This window comes from Siniperca chuatsi, linkage group LG9, assembly GCF_020085105.1.
Source record: "Siniperca chuatsi isolate FFG_IHB_CAS linkage group LG9, ASM2008510v1, whole genome shotgun sequence".
NCBI lineage: Eukaryota > Metazoa > Chordata > Actinopteri > Centrarchiformes > Sinipercidae > Siniperca > Siniperca chuatsi.
The window spans coordinates 1,826,279-1,849,092 of NC_058050.1; the positions used below are offsets into that span (position 1 = coordinate 1,826,279).

Consider the following 22,814-nt stretch of genomic DNA (forward strand, 5'->3'; position numbering starts at 1 on the left):
GCTAAGCTAACAGCCGGAGAGGCCGAGACGGTTTCCCAGAGGCAGCACAGCAGCTCCAGACAGCGACGCTCACAACTCTCCTGCTGCTGCAGCTAACATCACAACAGCAGCAGATCCTGGCAAACTAGAGAGTCAGCTGAATGTCCGTGGGCAAGGCGTTTAACGTCACCTGACACACACATCGTGGCTGGTGTAGTAATAGTAGTGTAGTAATAATAGTGTTGTGCGGCTCGGTCCGAGTCTCTTTGTGTGTTTCCCGTTCACAGAGCCGGGGCTGAGTACACACACCGGAGCCGGTGTGTGTACTCAGCCCCGGTGTTTGTTCAGCGCTCACACTGAACGGACAGCTAGCGGACTGAGAGGAGATATTCGCTGAATTTGACATGTATTGGATTAGAATCACATACCCTACCTTTAAGACTTGCAGACAGCAGTGAGATTCACTGCGATGAAGGAGTGAAGAAGAACAAGGTACAAAAAGGAGATTAAGAAGATAATTACTTTTCCTCACATCCTATTTCTTGCATGAGCTTTGCTTTTCTTCTCCTTCACCCCTCGTATGAAGGATGGAAGCTGCATGACGGTTTAATTCTTTGATTTTTAAATGACAAGCTGGATAAAGACTCAGATCTCAGGCTTAAAGAGAGAAACTGCGGTTGGAGACAGAATGATTAATGACAGAGGAAAACCTGTATGCAAAGTTACATTACTCTAAGATGTTCTTTAAGAACAGTTTTTTCTACACTTTGTGGATGATATTAAACTTGTTTTAAACTCCAAAACCCTCCCCAAACTGCACCCATCATCGTCATCGTCAGAGTGTGACGTTCAGGTTCCAGGTGGTTTTATGCTTCTGGTGTTTCTGTCGGTCCATCCTGTGCAGCTCTGGTGCTTCCTTTCATCTTCAGAGCTGTCATGCTGTATGTGGAGTGTGAAGTGGGAGCTGGTCTCCTCTCATCTCAACACATCTGCGTGAGTCAGGAAGTGTGCAGGGGTCAGAGGTCAGGGGTGGTCTGCTGTGGTCGGGGCTCCTCCTGGAGGACTTTCAGTCTCTGTGAACTTCCTGGTTTCAGGGTCGTGTCTGCAGGCTGACCCTTGGTGCTGAGTCAACCTGACACAGCAGCAATCTAATGACTCATCAGCTGTAACAACTCCCTCACCACCAATTAAGAAAGGACAACCAAGCTACTTCCAACCAAGAAAAACATTTAAAAATGTCCTCATTATGTTGACTTTTCTTTCAAAATGTATTGGTTGTTGCAAATTAGTTGCAAAGAAAATGTTGTCTTTAGGAACCAGGGTGGGATTAGGTCAGATGGACAGTGCATGAAACCACTGAGTGGTCAAAACCTGTAGAGGCCTGTGGGACCACACCAAGACGGTAAATAGAAGAATGGACCCAGGTTTAGCTCACTGGTAAGACTCACTGCTTTGACACTGTGTCCAGTCCTTTTTTATCTTTACTGGACAAAGTTGTTATTCTTCCAAATGGTCACCCACTTTTAGATTTCCCGTGGGTGACGTAATGTGCGCCTGTTTGTGCAGCTTTTGTTCAGTTTGTATTCTTATGCCGTCCTCGTCGGCAAAAGTGATTATGAGTGTTACATTTGTACAGAAAATCATGAATTCATGATCATTTATTCAGGTCAGTTTACAGCCCAAATCTGTAGTCCCCACTCACTGAAATGGGCCTTTAACCTCGTGAACGCTGGTGTGGACCGAGGTCAGGAGCCAGAGAGGAGAGGTCCGAAAGTGCTGAATATTTTTAGATCAGTATTTTTAGTTCAGGTAGTGGGGAATAAAACACACACACACACACACACACACACACACACACACGGGAGCGTTTAAAGTGCAGCGATTGGGTTTCAGCAGACTGTAAACTCCTCTCGGCGGCGGCAGGGAGGGATTTCTGAGCTCAGTATCAATCGTAAGAAAGCTTTTAGGCCTGCGTGGATTCTGTGGTTTCACCGTTCACTTCCTGCTCAGAGGTTATTAAAGCCTGAAACAATAGAGGCGGAGGGACAGGAACGGCAGGCCGGGGGAATGTCATCATGCCTCTGGAGACTTCCTGAGACTCTGACACAGAGAATCAGATGTGGGAGGAAGCCAAGAAACTCTGGACTCTCAGCATCCGAGAAACAGAGTGTCAGTTATACACTAACACTAAAACCATCTCTGTTACTAAAACTTATCTAACAATAACTCCAACACTCAGATAGACAGATTCATCAGCAGAAGACAAATGTTGGTTCATTGCTGAACTAGCACCCAAACTACGGTCTCTGTCACACCGGTAGTTTGGTTCATTTGGGCCAAATGAAGAAAATGATTCATGCATTTGTTTTTTTGCATGAATTGGGCTATAGAAATAAAGTTTATAGTTACTGTTATATTGTTGTGATTAAATGGAAAGCTCCTTAAAACCATAGGCCACCAGTATGTCCACCCTTCATTTTTGTCAAAACATCATTATAAGGTAACACAGTGCACTGAAATCAGTCTCCACTTCAGCTGCATTACCACGGGAATAAAACAACGAGTAGTGTTTCACAAAAGGCTCTGTGAATGTGAAAACTCATTCTGTTACATTTAAAATAACGAAGGAACGTGTTTTGGTGACAGTCAAAGCAGAAACCCGAGCGTAACCTGAGCGCCTCACAGTTTCTTTTTACCAATAAATTCCATCAATATCATATTGATTTTGTCTGAGTCTTGATACTAAATATCAGCTACTGAAGACTCCTTCACTCAGAGGCTAAATGGATTTTTCTGTGTAACTACAGAACAGAACAGCGGAAGCTCTTAGAGAGGCCTTTCAGTCCAACACACACACACACACACACACACACACACACACACACACACACACACACACACACACACACACACACTCGTCTGTGATGAATCCCATTGAAGTCCCCTCTGACAGATGAGTCAGTGATCGGTGGCGGTGGAGGTGGCAGCTAATCTCGCCTCCAGCTGTCTGAGTCACTCTGGGTGGCCTCGGCTGCTGACAGTCTCACCGCCGTGTTATTGATTATTGTTTTGTCTTCTCACCATACTTTTGATCAACAACCTCCATTCACAAACACACTGAGGACTCATTTCACAGCAGAGGAATCAGAAAATTAAAGCAGCAACAGACATTCGCTCCTAATTGGATCATCTTTATTTTTAAGTCGATTGTAGAAATGACATTTTGATTACCCCCGCCCTGCTGTTCGGGGGTTGGAGTCAGGAGTTTGGCAGCTTCCCGGTGTCTTTGTCGCTGTAATGGCTCTCAGTCCTGCTGTAAGAGTGTGGTGCCAATCTGTCTGCTTTAAAAGGGTTCAAAAAAAGGAAACATCTTAGTGGAAAACTTCTTAGAAACTGAATTTATTTTTCACTCAAATGTGCAACTGTCAGTCTTTTTTTAAAATCACTGTTTTATATAAAAGTTCTTACGTAGCAGTCCGTTTTATCCGGGCCTTTGCTCTGTATTCCACTACACTAGATGAAATGAAACAGTGACTATGATGGAGTCAAAGAGCTGGTGATGTTATGTCTGATACTGCTGCAGCCCGTTCCCATTCCCAGGCCGTTGTATGCAGACGCACATGGTGCCCTTTAGCGTCTGTAGGAGACGCCTTCAGAAACTTCTTGGATAGGTAGTAGGAAATCACGTGACAGAAGTGAGTCACATGATGTGACTTGTAACATAATGTAACTCAACGTCAACTCTCACACGGGACACGAACCCTGGTCTCCTGGGTGAAAGTCCTGTCCATCGACCCCCCCACCTCCACAGGCGGACTTTCGCTCTTTATGTCGCTCGTTATAGTACGTCACCTGACTTCCTTCAGGCTTTCTGGCAGCCCGGTGCGCCCATACAAACGCTAATAGGAACCGACGCCGAGGGGTGTGACAAAACGTCGGTATTTGACGCCCTGGGAATGAGAACCGAGGCTTGTTTCATTATCCTGAAGCACACGTCTAGACCTTTGGCTTTGGATCTGCATACATCTTGTGACTGATGATGTTTGAAGCAGCTTATTTGTTATAAAGTTCACAGTCACACACACTGGCTTATGGTAGCAGTGTGGTGTAACGGAAGAGCTCCAGCTATCATTTGCAATAGTTGCACACGCACAGTTACTGTAATCAACCTAGATTTGGTTGCTGATATACTGTAGCTGATACAGCACTCTTTGTGTCAGTGATAATCCTTTTCCACACTTTGAGAGGATGAGATTGGATTTTTCCACCCGAGACTGCAGTGTAGCTCCATTGCTCCTCCGGCGTCTTGTCCATTTGTGTGCTTGTACATGCAAAGCTCCACAGAGACCCTGTCAGCCGTTCATATCGGCTATCTGCGATGTAACACAATGAATGAATAAGACAATTTGAAAATATAAAATGCCCAACTGTAGTCCATAAACACCTTCACTGTCTCACAAAAGCAGATGTACTCTAATAAATCTAAAATCAATCAGAACAACATCAGGGACAGTAACATTAAACACAAACAAACATGTAAAGATCAAATCAAGATTAAGAAATAAACATTTCTTTTCAGTAATATTATCAGATTTATTATAAAAAAACTGTAGAAAACATCAGTGAACAAGAAACACAAGCACTCTTTAAGGTGACAGCAGGAGAATCAAAGCAGTGATCGCTTTCAATACTAAACCACACACAGCACACCTGTGTCAGGTGTAACTTTGTGTCTATGTACAATATGTAAATGCACTTTATCTGCTTATCTTGCTGTTTATTTTACCAGAAGCTCCAGGTTGTTTGTTGGGAGTGTTCAGTGCTTCATAAAGCTTCATTTCACTACTTCAGGCTTTAATTCAGAGATCCTATGAGATCCAAATGTTTTAAACTATCCCGCCTTTCTGCCCGTCCTGTCAAATCAAACTGCCTCTCTCCCCATAACTGAAAGATCATTGGTTCATACTGAGGCCTGGCTGATGCCCCGCCCCCAACATTTGGTTTTAACAGGAAGTAATGAGCCCATTTCACTGAACCTTACAGCCTGTATATCTACATCTGAGGAGAGCGAAAATAACTGGATGATTAGCTGCTCCAGTGTTTCATCATTTGTTCTTGTTGTCACTCAACATGGGGGACAAAAAAGTGTTGATACCTGGAAAGCAGTTCGTCATGAAGCTGAAACAGAGACAATTAGCCATGAGGTGAAGCAAGGGTGCACTAGAGAGCTGAGTAATTTTGAGCTACCTGGTAGACAACAGACGAAGGAAGGAAGGAAGGAAGACAAGAGCAAAGGAAGAAGAGAAAAGCGGAGAAATGTTGTAATGGTGGAGGGAAACAGACGTGCGTGGAAGATGACCATCCAGAAAAGATGTAAACCCCCGGTAAGGTGCACCAGTACCAAGACTGGGTTGTAGTTTGCTAAAAAGTGATGTGAGAAATAAAATGTTGTTGATGGAGGAAACAAAGATCAAACAATTAAATATAAAAAGTCCCATTAAAAGGGAGAAGCAGCCACAGAAAGAACTGCAGCCTCTTGTGGGCAAAAGTACTCTTTTATTACTGAAGATTATTTTTTAGAAATATATCGTGCGTAAACATGTAAAGCTTATTTTTGTATTTGTGCACATAAGTTGGTGCTGTTAATTTTGTGGAGTAGCTGCTTTTTTTATATTCAAAAGGTTTTTTTGCACTAAATTATAAACCTGTGCCATGATCATAACAGACAAACATGTGGAAGAAGGAAAGAACAGACCGTAATCCAAGTCATACAACCTGAACCTCTCAAACTACAGGAAGCTACATATTTAGTATATTTTGCACGTTCAGATCCAGCTGGGATAATGCTTCATCGTGCAGCAGGACAATAACCCTCAACATAAAGCCAAACAATGTCCAAACAGTAATCGGTTCAAGGTGAAGCCAGAAGTGGGTCTGGAAACTGTGATGGGTGTTTACAGCAGACAGTTTGGGTAATAATTCTACTGTTCGCCTTTTCCCAATAAGTTTGTCCAACCTGGAGGTTTGTTTCCAAGCTGTCTGATCGTCTTTTTAGATATGTCCTGTTTCACCATCTCCACAATTAACTTGTCAAATTTTCTCAATTGCTTTTTTTGGTGCCCTAAAGTTAAGGATGTATAAAAATGGCTAAAATTCTCACGTGGTTCATCTGATGTTGATGTATACACCCTCAAATTAAAGCTGATTCTTGTTTTTAGCTCTTTATCACTGAAATCAGGAGCAAAACGCTGCACCATAGTTCTGCAAAACTCAACCTCTAACTTCAGCTGTACAGCAACAGAATCTGAACCTCTCTGATGAGATGTTTCTTATAGCAATGATCTCTGGGACTTGTAGTTTCTCTCTTACAGCTGTTACTGGCTCAGACTTGCACCTTTCACTTCAGTGAACTCTGACCTTTTGAATTTTGACTGTACTCACTGCAGTTGCCTGATGTTTTATGCCAATCCACATGGTGGAAAAGTTATAATTACCAGTCACCTAACACTGTCTGTCTGTCCCACCAAAATATAAATGATTGGATCAAAAGATTAATATTACTTTGTTTACATCATCACTAACTAATAATGCGCTCCAGTTGCTTCTTGAACCCTGACTGAAACCACTTCCTGCCTCTCCTTTTTACAGTTTTGTTTGTCTGCTGCTCACCTGACGTCTTCAGGAAGTTGATGGTTCAGTTTCGGCAGACAGATCTTCCTCATGAGCAGTACGTCTTCTTCTACATCGACGTGTTCGGAGACAGTCTGAACTCCAAACATGGACAGCCGTGGGCCGTGGGGACGAGGACGATGCCATCGCCAAGGAGGCCTTCCAGGTACACTGTTCATTTCCAAAACACAAATTCATTCTCTGCACAAATCAGTCCAGTTCCTCTAAAACGCATGAGATTTCAAATGAAGTCAGGTTTAGCCCAATATCACACACTAAATGGGCTTTACAGGCTCGCAGCAGAGATAATTCTAACCCTTTAACTAACTGAACCCTTTCTAAAAAGATGGAAAACTCTGCAAAAGATTAAAGGACAGGTTCAAGTCATTTTGTCAAGTCCATCTTAAAACAATAGTCAGGTGCCCATATGAACAATGAAACAGCTTTTGCTTGCTGTGATCATTCCTCCTGTTCGGATGTACAGAGAGAGCTGGATACAGCGTTGGAGGCGGGGCCCCGTTCATTTCTATGAAAGCTGCTCAGTGGCACATGAAGCCAAAAAAGTTCAACTTCCTGGTTTAAAATTACCCAGATCTTCCGCATCGTGCGGCCCGTAGAGCAAGCGCACTAGAGTCTCCACCGGCCGAGCCGGCAAATTGGCTTCAAAGCCTGGCACTTCCTGGGGGCTTGGTTCATACTGGACATTAAGAGATCCCTTACTTATATTCTTCCAAAGGAAGTGATGTGGGACAAATGCATAGTCCTCGTTCTGTGTAACAATACATTCCAAGGTTTAGCTGAAGCAAATATGAGACTTCAGGATTCTCAGTTAGACATATTAAGTAGTTATCTTCCAAATTTACAGGGTTTTTTTTAGTACAAAATGTCCTTTTTGTGTTACTGTCCCTCCACTGCAGCTCCACAAAGAAACACCGTCTGGGAATTTTCTACAAACAAGACTGCAACATTGGAATACACATTTGATTAGTTAATACCAGTACCTGTAGCTGACATTACAACAGCACCTTTGATGAGCTTTCACAGCGTCTTGCACTCCTGATGACTTTTTTTCTTTCTGTAGCCATATTGGTTCCTAAATAGGCCTTAATGTTAGTGTTAGCATGTTTTCATTTATCAGATTAGCAGAAACATTTTTGATTTCCTCCATTTTCACACAAAAATCAAATTACTTTAACATAACTAAACACTTTATGAATCATTTATGTAAAAAAAAAAAAAGTGGTGTGGGAACTTGTTGCCTGACACACAACCAGGATTGGCACATACACTACATCTATCTAGAATCTGTCTGCTCTTCTAGCAATATTGTGTTGTTGTTGAGCGTAAATGTCCTGCAGCACCAGTGTCTGTGTGTGATGCTGTGTCCCTTTTGTTTGCCTGAAACTGTCTTTGCCCCCCCCCCCCATATTGAATGACAAACACAGGGAATCATCCATCCATCACACACACAATGTCTCAGACAGCACTGATAGAATTTGATCAAAACCTTGGGGAATGATCCGTCCCACCTTTTGTTCTGTGTATTTGTCTGCCAGAATTAAAATCTGTCATCTCGCTCACATTCAGTTGACATTAAATTTGATGCACATGTACATAATATTTACTCAGCGTATTTCCCCCCGAGACGATTAACGTAAATAGAATATCTCCTCAAGTGGGAAATTCTCTTCTCCTGAAGCCACAGGAAGGTCAAAGGTCAAGTTTAACAGACGCAGCACTCTGGAGCTATGACTGATGCTGTGTGTTGCTCAGCCTGGCGGGTGAGGGGTTAAACACGACCTGCTGCCCGGTCGGCTCAGGACGAGCACCTCTGAGCGCTTGACAACAGAACCTGATTTCCCAAGCTACTCTGAAGTGTTTTCTCTCTAATCTTCATCTTCATCTCTTTAGCACTTGAAATTGGCTTTATTCTCTTCTGACCCTCCTCTGCGCACACACACACACACACACACACACACACACACACACACACACACACACACACACACACACACACACACACACACACACACAGCATTCGTTCCCCAGAGCAATTATTGTCTGCTTTTATTCTGTTGTCTCCTCCACCTTCCTTTCTTTCTCTTTTGAATATGAAGTATTTTCATTTTCTCCCTGCAGCTCCACATAATGTAGAGTGACGGACTACAGAGGAAACAGGAAAACACTTCACATTCAGATTCAGATTCAGAACTATCAAAGAACAAAAGATTCTTCTGAACATGTTTCTTGAGGCAACGCTAAACTAAATCTCCAGTCGAAAATGTGCAGATAGTCTCGGGGCGTTCACTTTATTGTCTGATGTTGTTGATATTCCTGTAGATGAAAAGTTAATCACGTTTCTGTTCTCAACCACAGCCTTCCTTGTAGCTTGTGTAAATCCATTCTGCGCGCTTTTGTTTGATACATACACCACATACAGTACGTCTGGAGAAGAATGCATCACGTTTCCCATCTGCCCCACAGTGACCTCTCACATCATTTGTTTTGTAATATCACGATAATTTAATCCAGTCTGGTTTAATCCAGCTGTGTAGTTTGTGCACCCTCACGTCGAGGACAAAAAATGTCTTGTGGTGTGAGCAGCACAGCAACTCAGAGATTTCTATTGTCTTGTAGTTTGGTTTTAACACTAAAGGTAGAGCAGCACATACTGTAATCCTGCAAAGCAGCGAACTACATCAAAATGTAAATAATCACAGTATTCATTTTACCTGAGACCTGGTAAGATTGGAGAGTAGCGCTACAAAACTCACACAAAATTAAAGAAGCTGTTGTTGTCATAACCTCTGCCTCCCGTGAAGGCCAGAATCCCTTTGGACGTGCGTCGCGGAGGTTGGCGTAAGTTTGATTTAGTAACTTTTTCCGCAAAGCCTGGTGGAAAATGAGCATGATGCGGCCCGCTGTCGCTCCTACACCTTCCAGAGACGGTGCTCTCTCCTTGCTCTGTGCAACGTTGCACCTGCGCTGTAGTGTGAAAGCTCTGTAAGAGATGTACACTCTCCAGATACTTTAACCACTTGCACTGCATAGAAATACTAGAGAGCCCAAATCCGGTCCTCTTTTGTCTCTAGCTCCACTCTGTTTTCTGTCCATAGTCTAAGATAAATGTGTATCTACTACCAGTTGGTGATTTGTTAATAACAGGGTGGACTGAATGGGAGCACCCCACGACTACATGTTGCTACTTGTCACTGTAATCATGAAGGTAACACTGTTCTATAGATATATAGGCTACAATATAGAATTGAGTATTTATAGTATATAGTTTAGAGAACATTATAGATCCAAGATGAAGCTGACAGAAGGGCGGGACTGATATCCGTCTGCTACTTCAGCACCACGGACTGCGACATGGATTTATCAATACACAGTGGAGTCGGGGCCAGAGATTCTAACCTGCACACACCTCAGACCGATAAAGGATCAATGAGTCGGGCAGACGAGACTAACACATTCAAGCTTTGGAGCCTGAGGAAATCAGGTCAGCACAATCAGTGACCTCTTTTTTTTTTACAGGTTAACAAGGCGGATGCATTTTGGTCTTTTTGCTAACAAAAAGCAAATTCCTCACTGTAGTCATAGACTGATGAACACTGGTTACAGTATTTTGTCAGGATTCAACGACTGCTCCCCCGAGGGTTTGACGACATACCGGTTAAGACTCATGGGAAATGTTGCTGTTGCTTTTTGATTGAATACGAACAGAAATACTCAGGAACATGTTACAGCTTTTTAGAAAGAAAATCCATTGAGTTCCAGGTGCTACTGGAACAAAGGCTCAGCTCTCTGTTCAATTTGACAAACTACACTTCTTAGGGAAGTGTTGCACTTTTTACTTCATATTTGTGTGACATTAGCAGCAACAGAGTATGGTTAGCGTTGCTGCTAACAGTTAGCTGGTGGTCGTTCTGCAGAGCTGCAAACGGGTGCAGGTGAAGGAGTGTGCAGCAGGGTGAAGCACGGCCTGTCTCGGTAAATACACATTAAATAAGATGAAGGATGAGCCCGGCTGTGCTGTGGATGACTGGTCACCAGGACAAAAGACAACAATGGGGCCGCACTCAAATAACAGCTGTGTGTTTAGAGAGACAACAGGTTGACCGAGTGAAGCAACATTCAGCCTGTTTCTCACAGGAAAGGAATTCACTCAGTTTGAGTTCAGATAAAGTGACAGAGGACCTAAAGGGAGACCGCTAGATTGATTAATTCCAGAGAAACATATTTTAATTCTGGGGAGAAATGTGCTCATTTACCTTCCTCAGTAAATATTTAAAATCATAGCTGACTCTGACCTTCTAATCTGATTTACTTTGAAGGAACAGTTCACTGACGTTGACCCAAATTATACACGTGTTAGTCTCGGTGCAGATTAAAGAATTCATATTAAATCACTGATGATTTTACTATCTGTTAAACCCCAAACATTATGCTGGTGCACTGCTGTGGGTCTTCTCACTGGAAATGAATCCCTTTGGGTTTTTGGACTGTTCAGACTGTTGTTTGAAGTCGGTCGGGACAGATGCTCGTTACCATCCTGTGTAGTGTGTTCTATTTGATGACAACCCATGCAGCATGGGAGACGCCCCACAACGTCCCGACAAAAAGACTTTTCTCACAACTTCTATGACGTGTATCTGGGAAGGAAAAAGACAGAGCTCACCTTCACCGCCCACCGTTCCAGCTTCACTTTGATCCAGAAAACCTGGACTACACACAGAAACATTCGCTGTTGTTGCTGTCGGATGGTGACAGTGAAGTCGGTCCCTGACGCCTCACTCTACACCTCTGTACGTCACGCGAGTCGTGAATATTGCCACGCTATGATTGAACGGTGCTGACAACGAACGCCTAATCGCACACAGTGGCCATCTCAAAAGACAAAACTATTGTGTAGTCTGAGATCAGCGTAATGCCTATAATGTTGTCTGCACCGTATGAAGTCTAGCTGGTAGGATCTCACAGGCAAACATTTAAAACCAAAACTGAACTCCAGGTTTGACCCTGACCACTGCAGGGGGGCCAGATGACGTCTTATTCATGCCTCCCACAGTACTTTGGCACTTTTCACTGGTCAGTAATGTCATATGATGATATCAGATGTACACAAAGCATCTACCTGCGCTCGTTTGTACGTAACTCCTCCTCTTCCTGTTTCCCTTCCAAATGCAATCAAAGAACACGAGGAAACTCGTTTCGATTTAATTCTACCCATTTAATTTCCCATTCATGAGGAACACATTTACTGTTTTCGTGTTGTCTTATGTATAGTTACAACATTTACTTTCTGGTCAGTCCGTGTTCATCAGGAAAGCAAAGGTTATTTTAAAATCCTTCTCTTCCTGTTTTCAGAGTGTGAAGATCCTGACGTACCGAGAGCCTCAGAACCGCGAGTACAGAGAGTTTGTCGACAACCTGAAGACAGACGCCAGGAAAATGTTCAACTACACCATCGAGGACTCACTGGTGAGAGTGTGTGTGTGTGTGTGTGTGTGTGTGTGTGCTGGTGATTGGGACACAGTGAGCATGAATATAAAATACATTTTAAGGTTCTATGTTATTAAAAAAAAAAAAGCCTTTTCTATTCCCCTAAAACGGCAACATCTGTGTACCTTGCACGAAAAACAAGCTTTGCTTTTTAAAATTGTTGTATTTCTCACTCATTTCAAAAATATCAAAGTGTGTTCTGAAACTTAAAATGATTTGTTGGAATATTTAGTAATCTGAAAATAAAAGAAAACATTGAAAAAAGTCAAGCAAAGAAGGCTTGCTTGTTTTGTTCGTAACACAGGTGATTACACGACGAGAGGAAAAACCAGAAGTTTACCAGATACATCAGGGTTCATCCTGGAAGCTATGAATATAATTTCTATAAATTGTAAAGAAGTGTTGAATGGACAAACATCACCATCCTCCGGCCTCACTTCTGGTGGACAAAGACAAATATGATATAATGAAGACAGAGTGGATTAGGTTAGGGTTAGACATAATGAACCTGACAGTTGCAACACTGGAAAATACAATGTATAGATTCAAAAATACATTAGTATTATGCAAATGTATAATTAGCATTGTCAGAGCTGTCATTGCAGCTGGATGACTGAGCCAATTAAGTTTAGAGAAGCTAATCTAGTCTGCTGATTATTATTCTGTCGCTTCATCCTGCACAAAGGTTGAACATGAGGCGCGCACACACACACACACACACACACACACGCACACACACACACACACACACACACACAAGAAAAAACAAGAAGAAGAAAGCGACCCCACAGCTCTCACAAATCCCAGCTCAGTGCTAACTGCTGCTGATATTATCATCTGGCATAAAGATGATGTGTGAAGTAATAACAGCCCTCACAACAAAACTCTGGAGAGGAGGTGAGCCATCTTGCTTTCTATTGTGTTCCCTTTGAGGTTTTGCACATTTTATTGTGTTACAAAAAAGGTCAAAGTACATGTATCTTGGGATTTTTTTAAGACATGGCAGAGAATACCTTATGTTTGAAATGAAGTGCAAGGCACCTGCACACTGAGCAGATGCTATCAGAAACAAGTGTATTCAGTACAGCTACCTCGTTGTGACATTACGTCTTCATCAGGCACAGTGATACTCAGCATGTGACCAAGAAGGTCCATATGACAGCTTCACCTGATGAGACCCAGGCGTCCGACCACCAGTTCATGTCAGCATGTGCACTTATTTCCAATGTTAACAACACGTAACTCCTAGATATCAGTTACACATCAAAGATTCCTGAAATAGTTTTTACCACCTGTTATAATATTGGGGTGTGTGAACACATGCACTACGTTTCAGCTCTGTTTTGAAATGCTTAAGGCTGAAAACTTAACACTTAATCAGAATTGAATCTGGTTCTGTGCAGATCTTGTATGCAGTGTTGATTAGAATTGGTAGACAGATAGATGGAAATTAAGAACAATAAATAGATAGAAGTGAAGTGAAAATTGTGTCCTGATGGCCTGATGGGGGACAAAGTAACTCTCCTCTTCCTTCCACGTTATTTAAAAAATAATAAAAGGCTGGCTATATTGTATATTTTGTTACTGTCAACATTTCCCATTAGTGCGGCTCATTGATGTGGTTTCTGGACAACAGTGGCGCTCTGCGGCTCAGAGGAAGACGATACATCAGGCTGTGATACACACATCACTCGTTAGCAGATACGTTGATTGTTGGTGATTGTTCTCCTTTAAATATCACTGAACTTTTTGACCATTGTGTTTTTGTTTAATAAAAGCAGCTGTGCTTAACAAACCAATCAGCAAATGTGGAAAATCAAGTTTTGCCAATTCTTTGTTTGCGTGACAATAACAGCATGTCCTCAGCGATGATGGGATGTGTGTCCAGTAATCGGGTAGATCACTCCTCTGTGTGATTACAAGCAGAGAGCAGATTTTTCACTGGTAAACTGAAACCTTTGGGGGGGTTACAGACATTTTGAAGACATTTCAAATGTCCACAGCCCCGCTGTTAGAGCCCTGACATCGCAGGTGTGTGTTTGTGTGAAATGTCGGCACATTACTGACAGTTTGGAAGTTAAAGCCTGAAACATCGCTCAGAAACCTGGAGCCAGATGTGGAAACGATACACACGCACAAAAACCATCCATGATTTTTAGAAAAACAGATGGTGAGAATGTGAGCAGCTCACACACACTGCAGACCAAGTGATGCTAGCATGTTATGAAAAGGTGGACATGAAAATGAGGCGCTGGATGTAATCTAATAATACAACACTGTGTTTAGGTTGTTATCACTTTCACTGACTGTGTGGTTTGTTTTGCAGTGCAGTTACATGAGGAGATTGATACTACTCTTATATCTGTCTGCTAAATATGAAGCAGCCGGTTAGCTTAGCTTAGAACAACGACTGGAAACAGGGTTCAAGGGGGGAAATGTCTTCCCTTCACTGGTAGCTTTATTGTGAAAAATCTACAGGATGTCTTCATTAGCAGCAACTTAAAGAGCAGCTTAACAGTAGTTGAGGATTTACTTTTAGCTGGCCTCCAGTGGTTTAACTCCTCATTTGGCCATTAGTGATGTAGAAGTGTACTCAAGGGTGTGTCAGTGCACTGTGACATCATTGTTGGCTGTTGTCAGAGGTGCGACAGACTTGAAAGAGGGAAAGTTAGAAAGTTATTCTTTAATGTCATGAAGGCACAGCAACGTGAAACAAAACAATGAATCAAAGGGTTAGCACACTATTTCTGTTAAAGAGAAATCGCTGCTTTGTACGACGGCCTACAGTAACTTCCAGACTTTGTGCTAAGCTCGGCTTGACACGTAATGGATCTGTCTATGTACTGGAGGCATAGAGATGAAACTGATATCCATCTTCCACAAATTTTTGGACTGTTCCTTTTACAACCATCAGCTACCAGCTGCTAAATATTGGTTGCCCTGCACTTTCCTTAATGCTGTAATCTTCTCAAATGTATTACGGGACTCCAGTTTGTCCCTTATCAGGCACCATATGTGTGTGTGTGTGTGTGTGTGTGTGTCTGTGTTAAGTAGGCAGGTTGTTCAGCAGCAGCAGACAGCTGAGGGACGCTAATGTAGTTAACAGACACAGAGCTCGACACACACACACACACACACACACACACACACACACACACTAAGATATGATAAGACGACACTGGTGATCCCTGTGGAGAAACAGGATACACCAAAGGAAACGAGCGCCATTAGGAAACCAACAGATGGCAGAAAACACAACACAACCAACAGATGACTGATAATGTTTGTAATGACTGTTTTGTAATTTTCTAAACTACAGATGACCTTTGACCTGTACTGGCATGTATAATGATCATCAGATGCTTTTGCTCACCCTGACAGAAGTTCTCTCGCCATTATTAATTTGTACTTTTTGGAAAATGTGTAAATATTTTCCCTTTTTTACAAGAAGCATTTTCTTGTCGTCGTCTTGTTCTGTGTTTTTCAATATTTTTCTGTCTCCAGACTATCTCAGCCCGCACACTGGAGCACCCTCATTAAATGTAATCAGACGGGGGCGCAGACATAACCAGCATGAGGCCTGTAATTTCCACCTTTTGATTTTTTAACCATTAACCGGGGCTTCAGCTCCAGGCCCTCGCATGTCGCTTTAAATACTATGTTTAGCAAGTGTCCTCAGCCCGTTATTTGAATTGAAGGCCCATCACTTGGCACAGGTCACAGGGTCAGATCTAACCTTCAGGGTGTTGAGAGGCTAGTTGATGGTTTGTGGGAAGAATCAGCTAACTGTGGTAGAATAATTGGTTCAGTCGTTCACTTTGATTTAACCCTTTGCATCCATTAAATGTTCACACTACAGAAATGCCAGATACACTCTGTGTTTTTCCGTGGCTTCACTGATGTTTAGTAGCTGCAGCAAGACATCAGATGGAGAAGTAATGTATGGTGACACATACAATCCAGCATTTTGTTTTAGTTATGTCCGAATTTCATTACAGCAGACCCACTGGTCGGGCTGCAAGGTTGCTAACTCCAGCTCCAGTCAACCATTTCTAAGTCAAGTTCTCTTAGACTCTTTTTACACTTGTCATTTTAAGTTTCTTGCATCCAGATAAAATCCAGATGCCATTTAATACACTTTGCTTACAATCCATCTATGTTTAATTGTTTTGGCCAATTAGGGTAGGTCCAGGGTGGCAATGCACCTGAAGCTGTTTGGTAACTATCAAAAATGGCAGAACAAGATTAACTTGTGCAGCTTTAGCTTAAGCAGTTTAGCTACATCAATATCAGTTATCAATAACAGCAAGCGAGCTAACAACTACTCATTAAAAAAACACAAACCCATGGATGAATCGTATTTATGGACTCTGAGCGAGACAAACGTTTTATTGTCTCGTCAGGCTCTCGCTCACGCTGCTCCCTGACCCATAGGGCCAGTCAGTGGACAAACTGATCAGGGATCAGTAAAACGTCTCCCTCTCCCGAGCGACAGGGTGAGTCACGGCTAATTTCAGTGTATTTTCAGCGTAACTTTGCCCGCCTTTATCACAGGAACAGATCTGTGAGTGGCACTTGGGAGGAGTAAAGATTGTGTATGCGTCTTGGAGAGACGGATGCATCGTACCTTTCCAACATCTGAGTCTCAAACCTCTTCCGGAGGTTTAAACTATCTCATTTCAATCAGTCTCAATTGCATTTACTTTTAGCTTTTTCGTTTCGTAAATAGCTGTATGATCCACCAAAGACGCATGTGACAATCTTATGGCTCATTGTTTTTGTGACAAAGAGCGTTCTGACAGTTTGGTATTTCCCTGACCTTGAAATTCGGTCTTTGATTCAAATGAGACGGCACAAGTTGTTGTTATGTGTGGACATCCCTGTCCACATACTTCAGCTACTTTCTGTCTGCGTCTGTTTTCCTGGTTTGTTCGAGGCCGTTAGTTTCAGTGAAGGGAAATCTAAATGCTTCAGCTGTAGTGTTCTTCCATGTTGTGGTTCTTTCCTGTTTTCAACATGACAACAGCAAAGCCAGCTCCACAAAGAAATGTTTTCCCAGTTTGGTGTGGAAGAACTTCACCTGCCTGCACAGAGCCCCGACCTCAACCCCATCCAGCACCTTTGGGATGAGCTGGAACGCCGACTGTGAGCCAGATCACCTGAATGGGAGCAAATCCCTGCAGCAGGTTCAACATGTGGTGGAAAGACTGAAACCAGAAGAGTGGAGGCTGTTGTAGCAGCACATTAATGAACAGTGTGTCGCAATCACATGTTCAGCTGTCACATATGGAGGGAATGTGGGCTGTCCACATAGTTTTGGCCAGGTAGTGTATTTGAATGAATGACTTGTCGCTTTTGTTCTTGTTCCTCAATTCCTGCTGTCTGTCTAAACAGCTGTGATCTGCCTAAACACCTAGATCGCCATCATTACATGCAGCTGGAATCAGAGAGGATTATGGGTGATCAAGCATTGATTTTACTCTAAGTGATGGAGAGATCACCATTACACTTTGTTTTGAGTGCACTGGTTGGTCCTTGCAGTGTAACTGAGTGACATCAATACCAGCTGTTCGAATGCAGTTAAAAAGCAATCAGTGTGCGTTTCAGAGTCGGTGGCACAGAAAGACCTGTTCCCTCAGCAGCAGTCAGCTCTTTCCACTGTCATGTGGCGAATTAAACTCATCTCAGCACTGAGCTATTCTGGGCAGGAAATGGTTACGATGATGTTCTGATATCTGAATTTCACACAGACTGACAGTGGTCTGCCGTTTTCCAATATCGGGCTAACGTACTCGTGTCGAGCTGTTTCGACATTTAAAATGATTGTTCACAGGGACGTTATAAGCCATACAATAGAAACAGGAACAGGCTGAATCGATTCATACAGAGAGAAAGAGTGAGTGAAAGCCGGTTATAAGGACAAACAACACTAAAAGGGATGCTGTTCAGTTTCTCAGTGTTCCTGTTTTTCTTCTTCCAGATGAACATCATAGCAGGAGGTTTTTACGACGGCTTGATGCTCTACACTCACGCTCTGAATGAGACCATGTCGATGTCTGGCGGTCGGCCTCCGGGCAAAGTCGTCACCAAGAGGATGTGGAATCGAACCTTCCACGGTTAGTGCACTTCCAGCTGTTTTGTTTGATCGCAGAAGGGGAAATTCATTTGCGCTGCTTCTTCTTCTTCTGCAGTAACATTTTCAAATTAAGGTTGAATTTTATGTTTAAATCCATTTTTTTTTGTTTTTCATTCATTCATTTTCATTGTTTTAATGTGTATTACTTCAGAACGCTGAGGATGCTACATCAGATTTATGCACTTATCTGAAAATACAGTGATGCACATCTTCTAGCCACTGAGAAGGACGAAGTCTGAGACACGTGGTTCTGTTTGGGTTCATATGAGTCTGGAGTTTGTGTGACGACTTCAGCCAATAGAAATCCATTTGGAAATGAAGCTCACTGGCTGTGAAGCTGCTGGACAGTCGGGGTTCAATCAGAAAGTGGCACAGCAACATTCATCCGTGAAAGCTGGTAATGTGATAGCTAGCCAATGCTGGTGTTGATTAGTTAACTATCAGTTAGCAAGCTAGGTAGCTTGGTTGCTAACCAGATAGTAATTTAGTTCACGTGAACAGAACTGTACCACTCCTGTCTTGATCCTGAGGGAGTGGTAGACATACTACAGAGGCAAATACAACATTATCTTTCATAAAGTATCAGAGCTTTATAAAGGAATCTGATTCAAAGTAGGGCTAACACTACAGGAATCACATACAGTAGCAGCATGACCAGTTCCTCCCCTCACTCACCCAGTCTATGCCAGTGGGGTTATATAAGATTAGATGGTGTGACGCAGCTAATGTGATAGCTTCCTCCATTTTGGACTCTTTGTTCCCTCAAAGCTCGACACCGTGAAGACGGTTTTTTAAAGGGTCATTGGCATGAATTCACAAAGTTGGACTCTACACGAAAACACTGTAAAAATGTATTTGTCTCCATGAGCAAATTCATTGATCCCATTAATTTGAATAGATTGGTGTGTGACTGAGCCGTCAGGTGGTTTGGTCGGATGCAGGGAAATGAATCTGGCAAATGGCATCATTGAATTTCTGAACTTCAAGCTGTAGCTGGTTCCATTGTGGCAAAAAGAGGAAGTAAATGTTTTGCATGTTTGCTGTGTGCTGTTGGTTCATATACCAGACAGTAGCTCTGTGCTATTAGAAGGTAAATTCACACTAACTCACATAAAGCAGAAAACTGTTCTTGGAGCATTTAAATGTGCATACATGTTGCTGTAAGCGACGTCACAGCTGGTGTTTCCCATCAGCTGTCGACTGTAAAATACCTGCTGTGACGTTGTTGGCTTTGTTGCGTGAGAAGCAGACGTCTGAGGCTGCAAAGAGCAGCAGCAGTGTGGAGTTTCATACACTACAGCTGTGTGACGAACCACTCCACAGTGCCCCGACCCCTCCTCCACCTGACAGAGGTGTAATTTAGTTTAATTTACACTCCGAGTTAAATCAGTGCTGAAGGTTTAACATGAAATCTGAAAAAACGTGAAGCTGCTCTGAAGACCTTCACTCCAAAATGAATCCTCGCACTCTGAGGATTGTGACACCCACTCGAATGAAATGACTGCTGACACTGAGGGCAAAGTCATTATGAAATGCTGCTGAGGTTATTATATGTGAGGACTCCTGTTCACAAGGTGATGCTGTCTGTGTGCCGCTCAGCTCCTGTAGGACAGACGACCAGTTCAGCTCTGAGAAAAGTGTTTAAATTGACATTTCATATTTAAATATTTGACTGACAACATATTGACAATTGAAGAGAAGATTGTAATTTTAGGATGTATTTATTCGGTGTTGGAGCGAAATGTATTTCTGAACGTTTAGTAAATCCTAATCAGTCTGCTGTGGTAATCCACTCGTAACTCTCTAAATATGTGTTTTACATAATATAATATAATATAAACTAGTCTAAGCTCCGCTCCTGGCAGCGTATTTGTGAAGTCACGTTTTAAGAAGGCGGGCTGCTAACGAGGCTGGAAAAACACCACGAACGAGATGTTAATCAGCAGAAACTCGTCTTCTTGATTTAGCTGAATTAATCAGTGTTGTTTGCGCTGATCTGAGCAGACTCCATTATTTTATCCTGACAAAAGCTTCACTGTGCTGTGATGGAATTTAACGTTATGGAAAGGCTGTAATAACAATCTTAAAATATTGTTGAGCTGTCGATGATGAGCTGCCACATTACGCTGGTTGCACCTCCTGTTTCTCACACTCTGAGAAGTTAATGTCACATAATCTGATCATGTTGGTTATCGGTGATCAATCAGCGATTTGTTAATTTTGGACTCCCAGCCCATGAATTTCCTTGGCCACCAATAGCAACCCCGGCCACCACATCCAGACATCCATCAACAGACTTGTTGGCAGAAGAAAGATGGGGGAGGACAGATGATTTAGGAGGGGTGGGGCAGTGGGTTGTGTAAAGCATTTGAATTTGGATGAAACGAAAAACACATCAAACACATCATTCGACGATCTGGGTCTGAATTCAACAAACTTCTGAAAAGCTTCACGATGGACTCTTTTTCAGCTCCAGTTTATGTCTTTATAGCTTTAACTTTCTGAGGCCTCTGATAAATCTGGACCTTGAACCTCAGACCCGACTTGTTGGCTCCTGTTGGTCTCATTGTGTTGTGTTTCCCTCTTTAGAGAGCTTATCTTAAAACTCATATCTGTAGCTGCGCCCTCAGCTAATGCAAGTTTTCTATGCAACCTTTCAAGAATGTGCAGTATGTTCTGCTCTGATATCAGCTCGGCAGGAAATAAAGACTGAGAAACAGAGAGGGTCTAAGGGTTTGTGACCCTGAATGATTCAGCGCTGGACAGAGGTCCTGGACAGAAACACTGACTCTGTGATTTAGCAGAAATAGAGGGCCCTGTTTTCGACCGGTGCAAGCAGCGCGCCGACAGTTTGCTGTGTTCCTGAGCTGGAAACTGGCTTTGCCCGTCTGCATGGTATTTTGGTGCAGGTGGGGCACAAACAAGTGGGGGGCTCATTCAGACGAGGCAGCGCAAAGCGAGTTGGTGGTGTTTTGGTAGAAACCGGGTCTTTAGACTGTGCTCTGAGAATAGACTTCTCAGAATCACGTCTGTTTCTGACGCAGCGTCTTTCTGGCGCCAACCTGGTGATTTTGTCAACAAGAGCAAACTAAATACTTGGAGCAAATATAATCGTAATAAATATATGCAGTATTTAAAGAACAAACTGCTTTGTGCGTAACAGTTGGTGGGCCTCTACGTTGTTTTAACTCCTGGGCTGAAAGTGAGTCCCAGTCGGCCCCTGCCTCACTGAAGATGAACTGAACTGCTTCCTCACTGTAAAAAAGAAAAAGTTGAGAAAAGTCGAAATTTCAGGGCAACAAACATTTTGAGTTAGGCGATTTAGATTTTATTTTTAAAGTAACTCAAAAATGTGTGCTGTATCCACTTGATTCTCAATTTCCAATTGAGCTTGGTTTCCTTTTTGTTTAAATTTTTTCATATCAAAAAGAATGATTTCTGGAGAATCTTACCCTTAATGCAATGCATGCTGGGAATATGGGAATTAGCTAACAATGTTTCTAAACCGCTTAATTTGATGAGTTAAGTAAACGATCCACCGGACATTTAGTCAAATGAACTGATGGTTATAAGTTCTGAAAGTGATAATTAAAGAATTTCAAACTGACAAACTAATCTAATTACACCGAAGAGATTTTACAGTGCAAAGGATAAAACACTGCATTCCCAAATAAAGAGCACAAGTTAACAGGACTCACTCACTTGCATTTACTTTTCTCAATTTTTCCTCTAAATGCTGATAATTTAGCTCAAAAGTTATTTATGCTAAAGAATATACTGTAAGTTGGTGTTTTTACAGTTCTGAGAGTCACTGAATCCTCACAATCTCAGGATATTTTTCCTTTTTGAGTTCTACACATCTTTTGCAGCAGTGAGGTATTAAAAATCTTCCATCATTGCAGAATCATTTGGCAGGTCTGTCTGCGTGCCTGGCTTCCCATGCAGAGGTCTGTGTCCTGTTACAGTAAAGACTTCTGCAGAGATTAATGTCATTTTTACCTCAAGAAGTATCAGTTTATCTTTACTGTCCTGCTCTCTGACCTCCACCCAAACCCCTCCGCTGTCAGGGGAAATACTGACGTCGTAGAGAAGAAAGGAGAGCTGGATTAAAGCGTCATCCATCACTGTTTGATTCATAAAACACAAACCAGATGATATCAGCAGTTTCACCAAAAGAAAAGTGAATCTGTCACACTTTGAAAAGCCGCCATGTTACGTCACTGCTCCTCCATGATTGAGCAACGTTGAGTAAAAATCTTCTCAACTAAATGATTCAAATGTAGAAATGTGAAACACCAACAGACCCAGAATGAATCGAATTCAGGCCGTTGGTTCATACAGAACGTTCAGAGTCAGAGTGAAATGTTACGATTCACTGCAGAAATTAAAATATCTGTGTTTTACATGGCAGAGAAAGACTCTGAGGCCTCATCTGGCTTTCATTATGCCTATATTTTAGATTTAAACAGTTCTTTGGACAGTTTTGCTGGAAACGAGTCGACTGAGGGGCTCGGTCCTTCTGTCC

The 22,814-nt window shown here is 42.4% G+C and overlaps 1 protein-coding gene across 1 annotated transcript in view; it reads left to right on the forward strand.

Annotated features, from left to right (window-relative positions):
- Positions 1–22,814, forward strand: part of LOC122881162 (atrial natriuretic peptide receptor 1-like) — a 105,728-nt gene that overhangs the window by 36,571 nt on the left and 46,343 nt on the right. Inside the window, 4 exon segments of the mRNA XM_044206980.1 lie at positions 6,628–6,768; positions 6,771–6,814; positions 12,019–12,132; positions 18,134–18,269. Coding sequence (XP_044062915.1) covers positions 6,628–6,768; positions 6,771–6,814; positions 12,019–12,132; positions 18,134–18,269 — 435 coding nt within the window.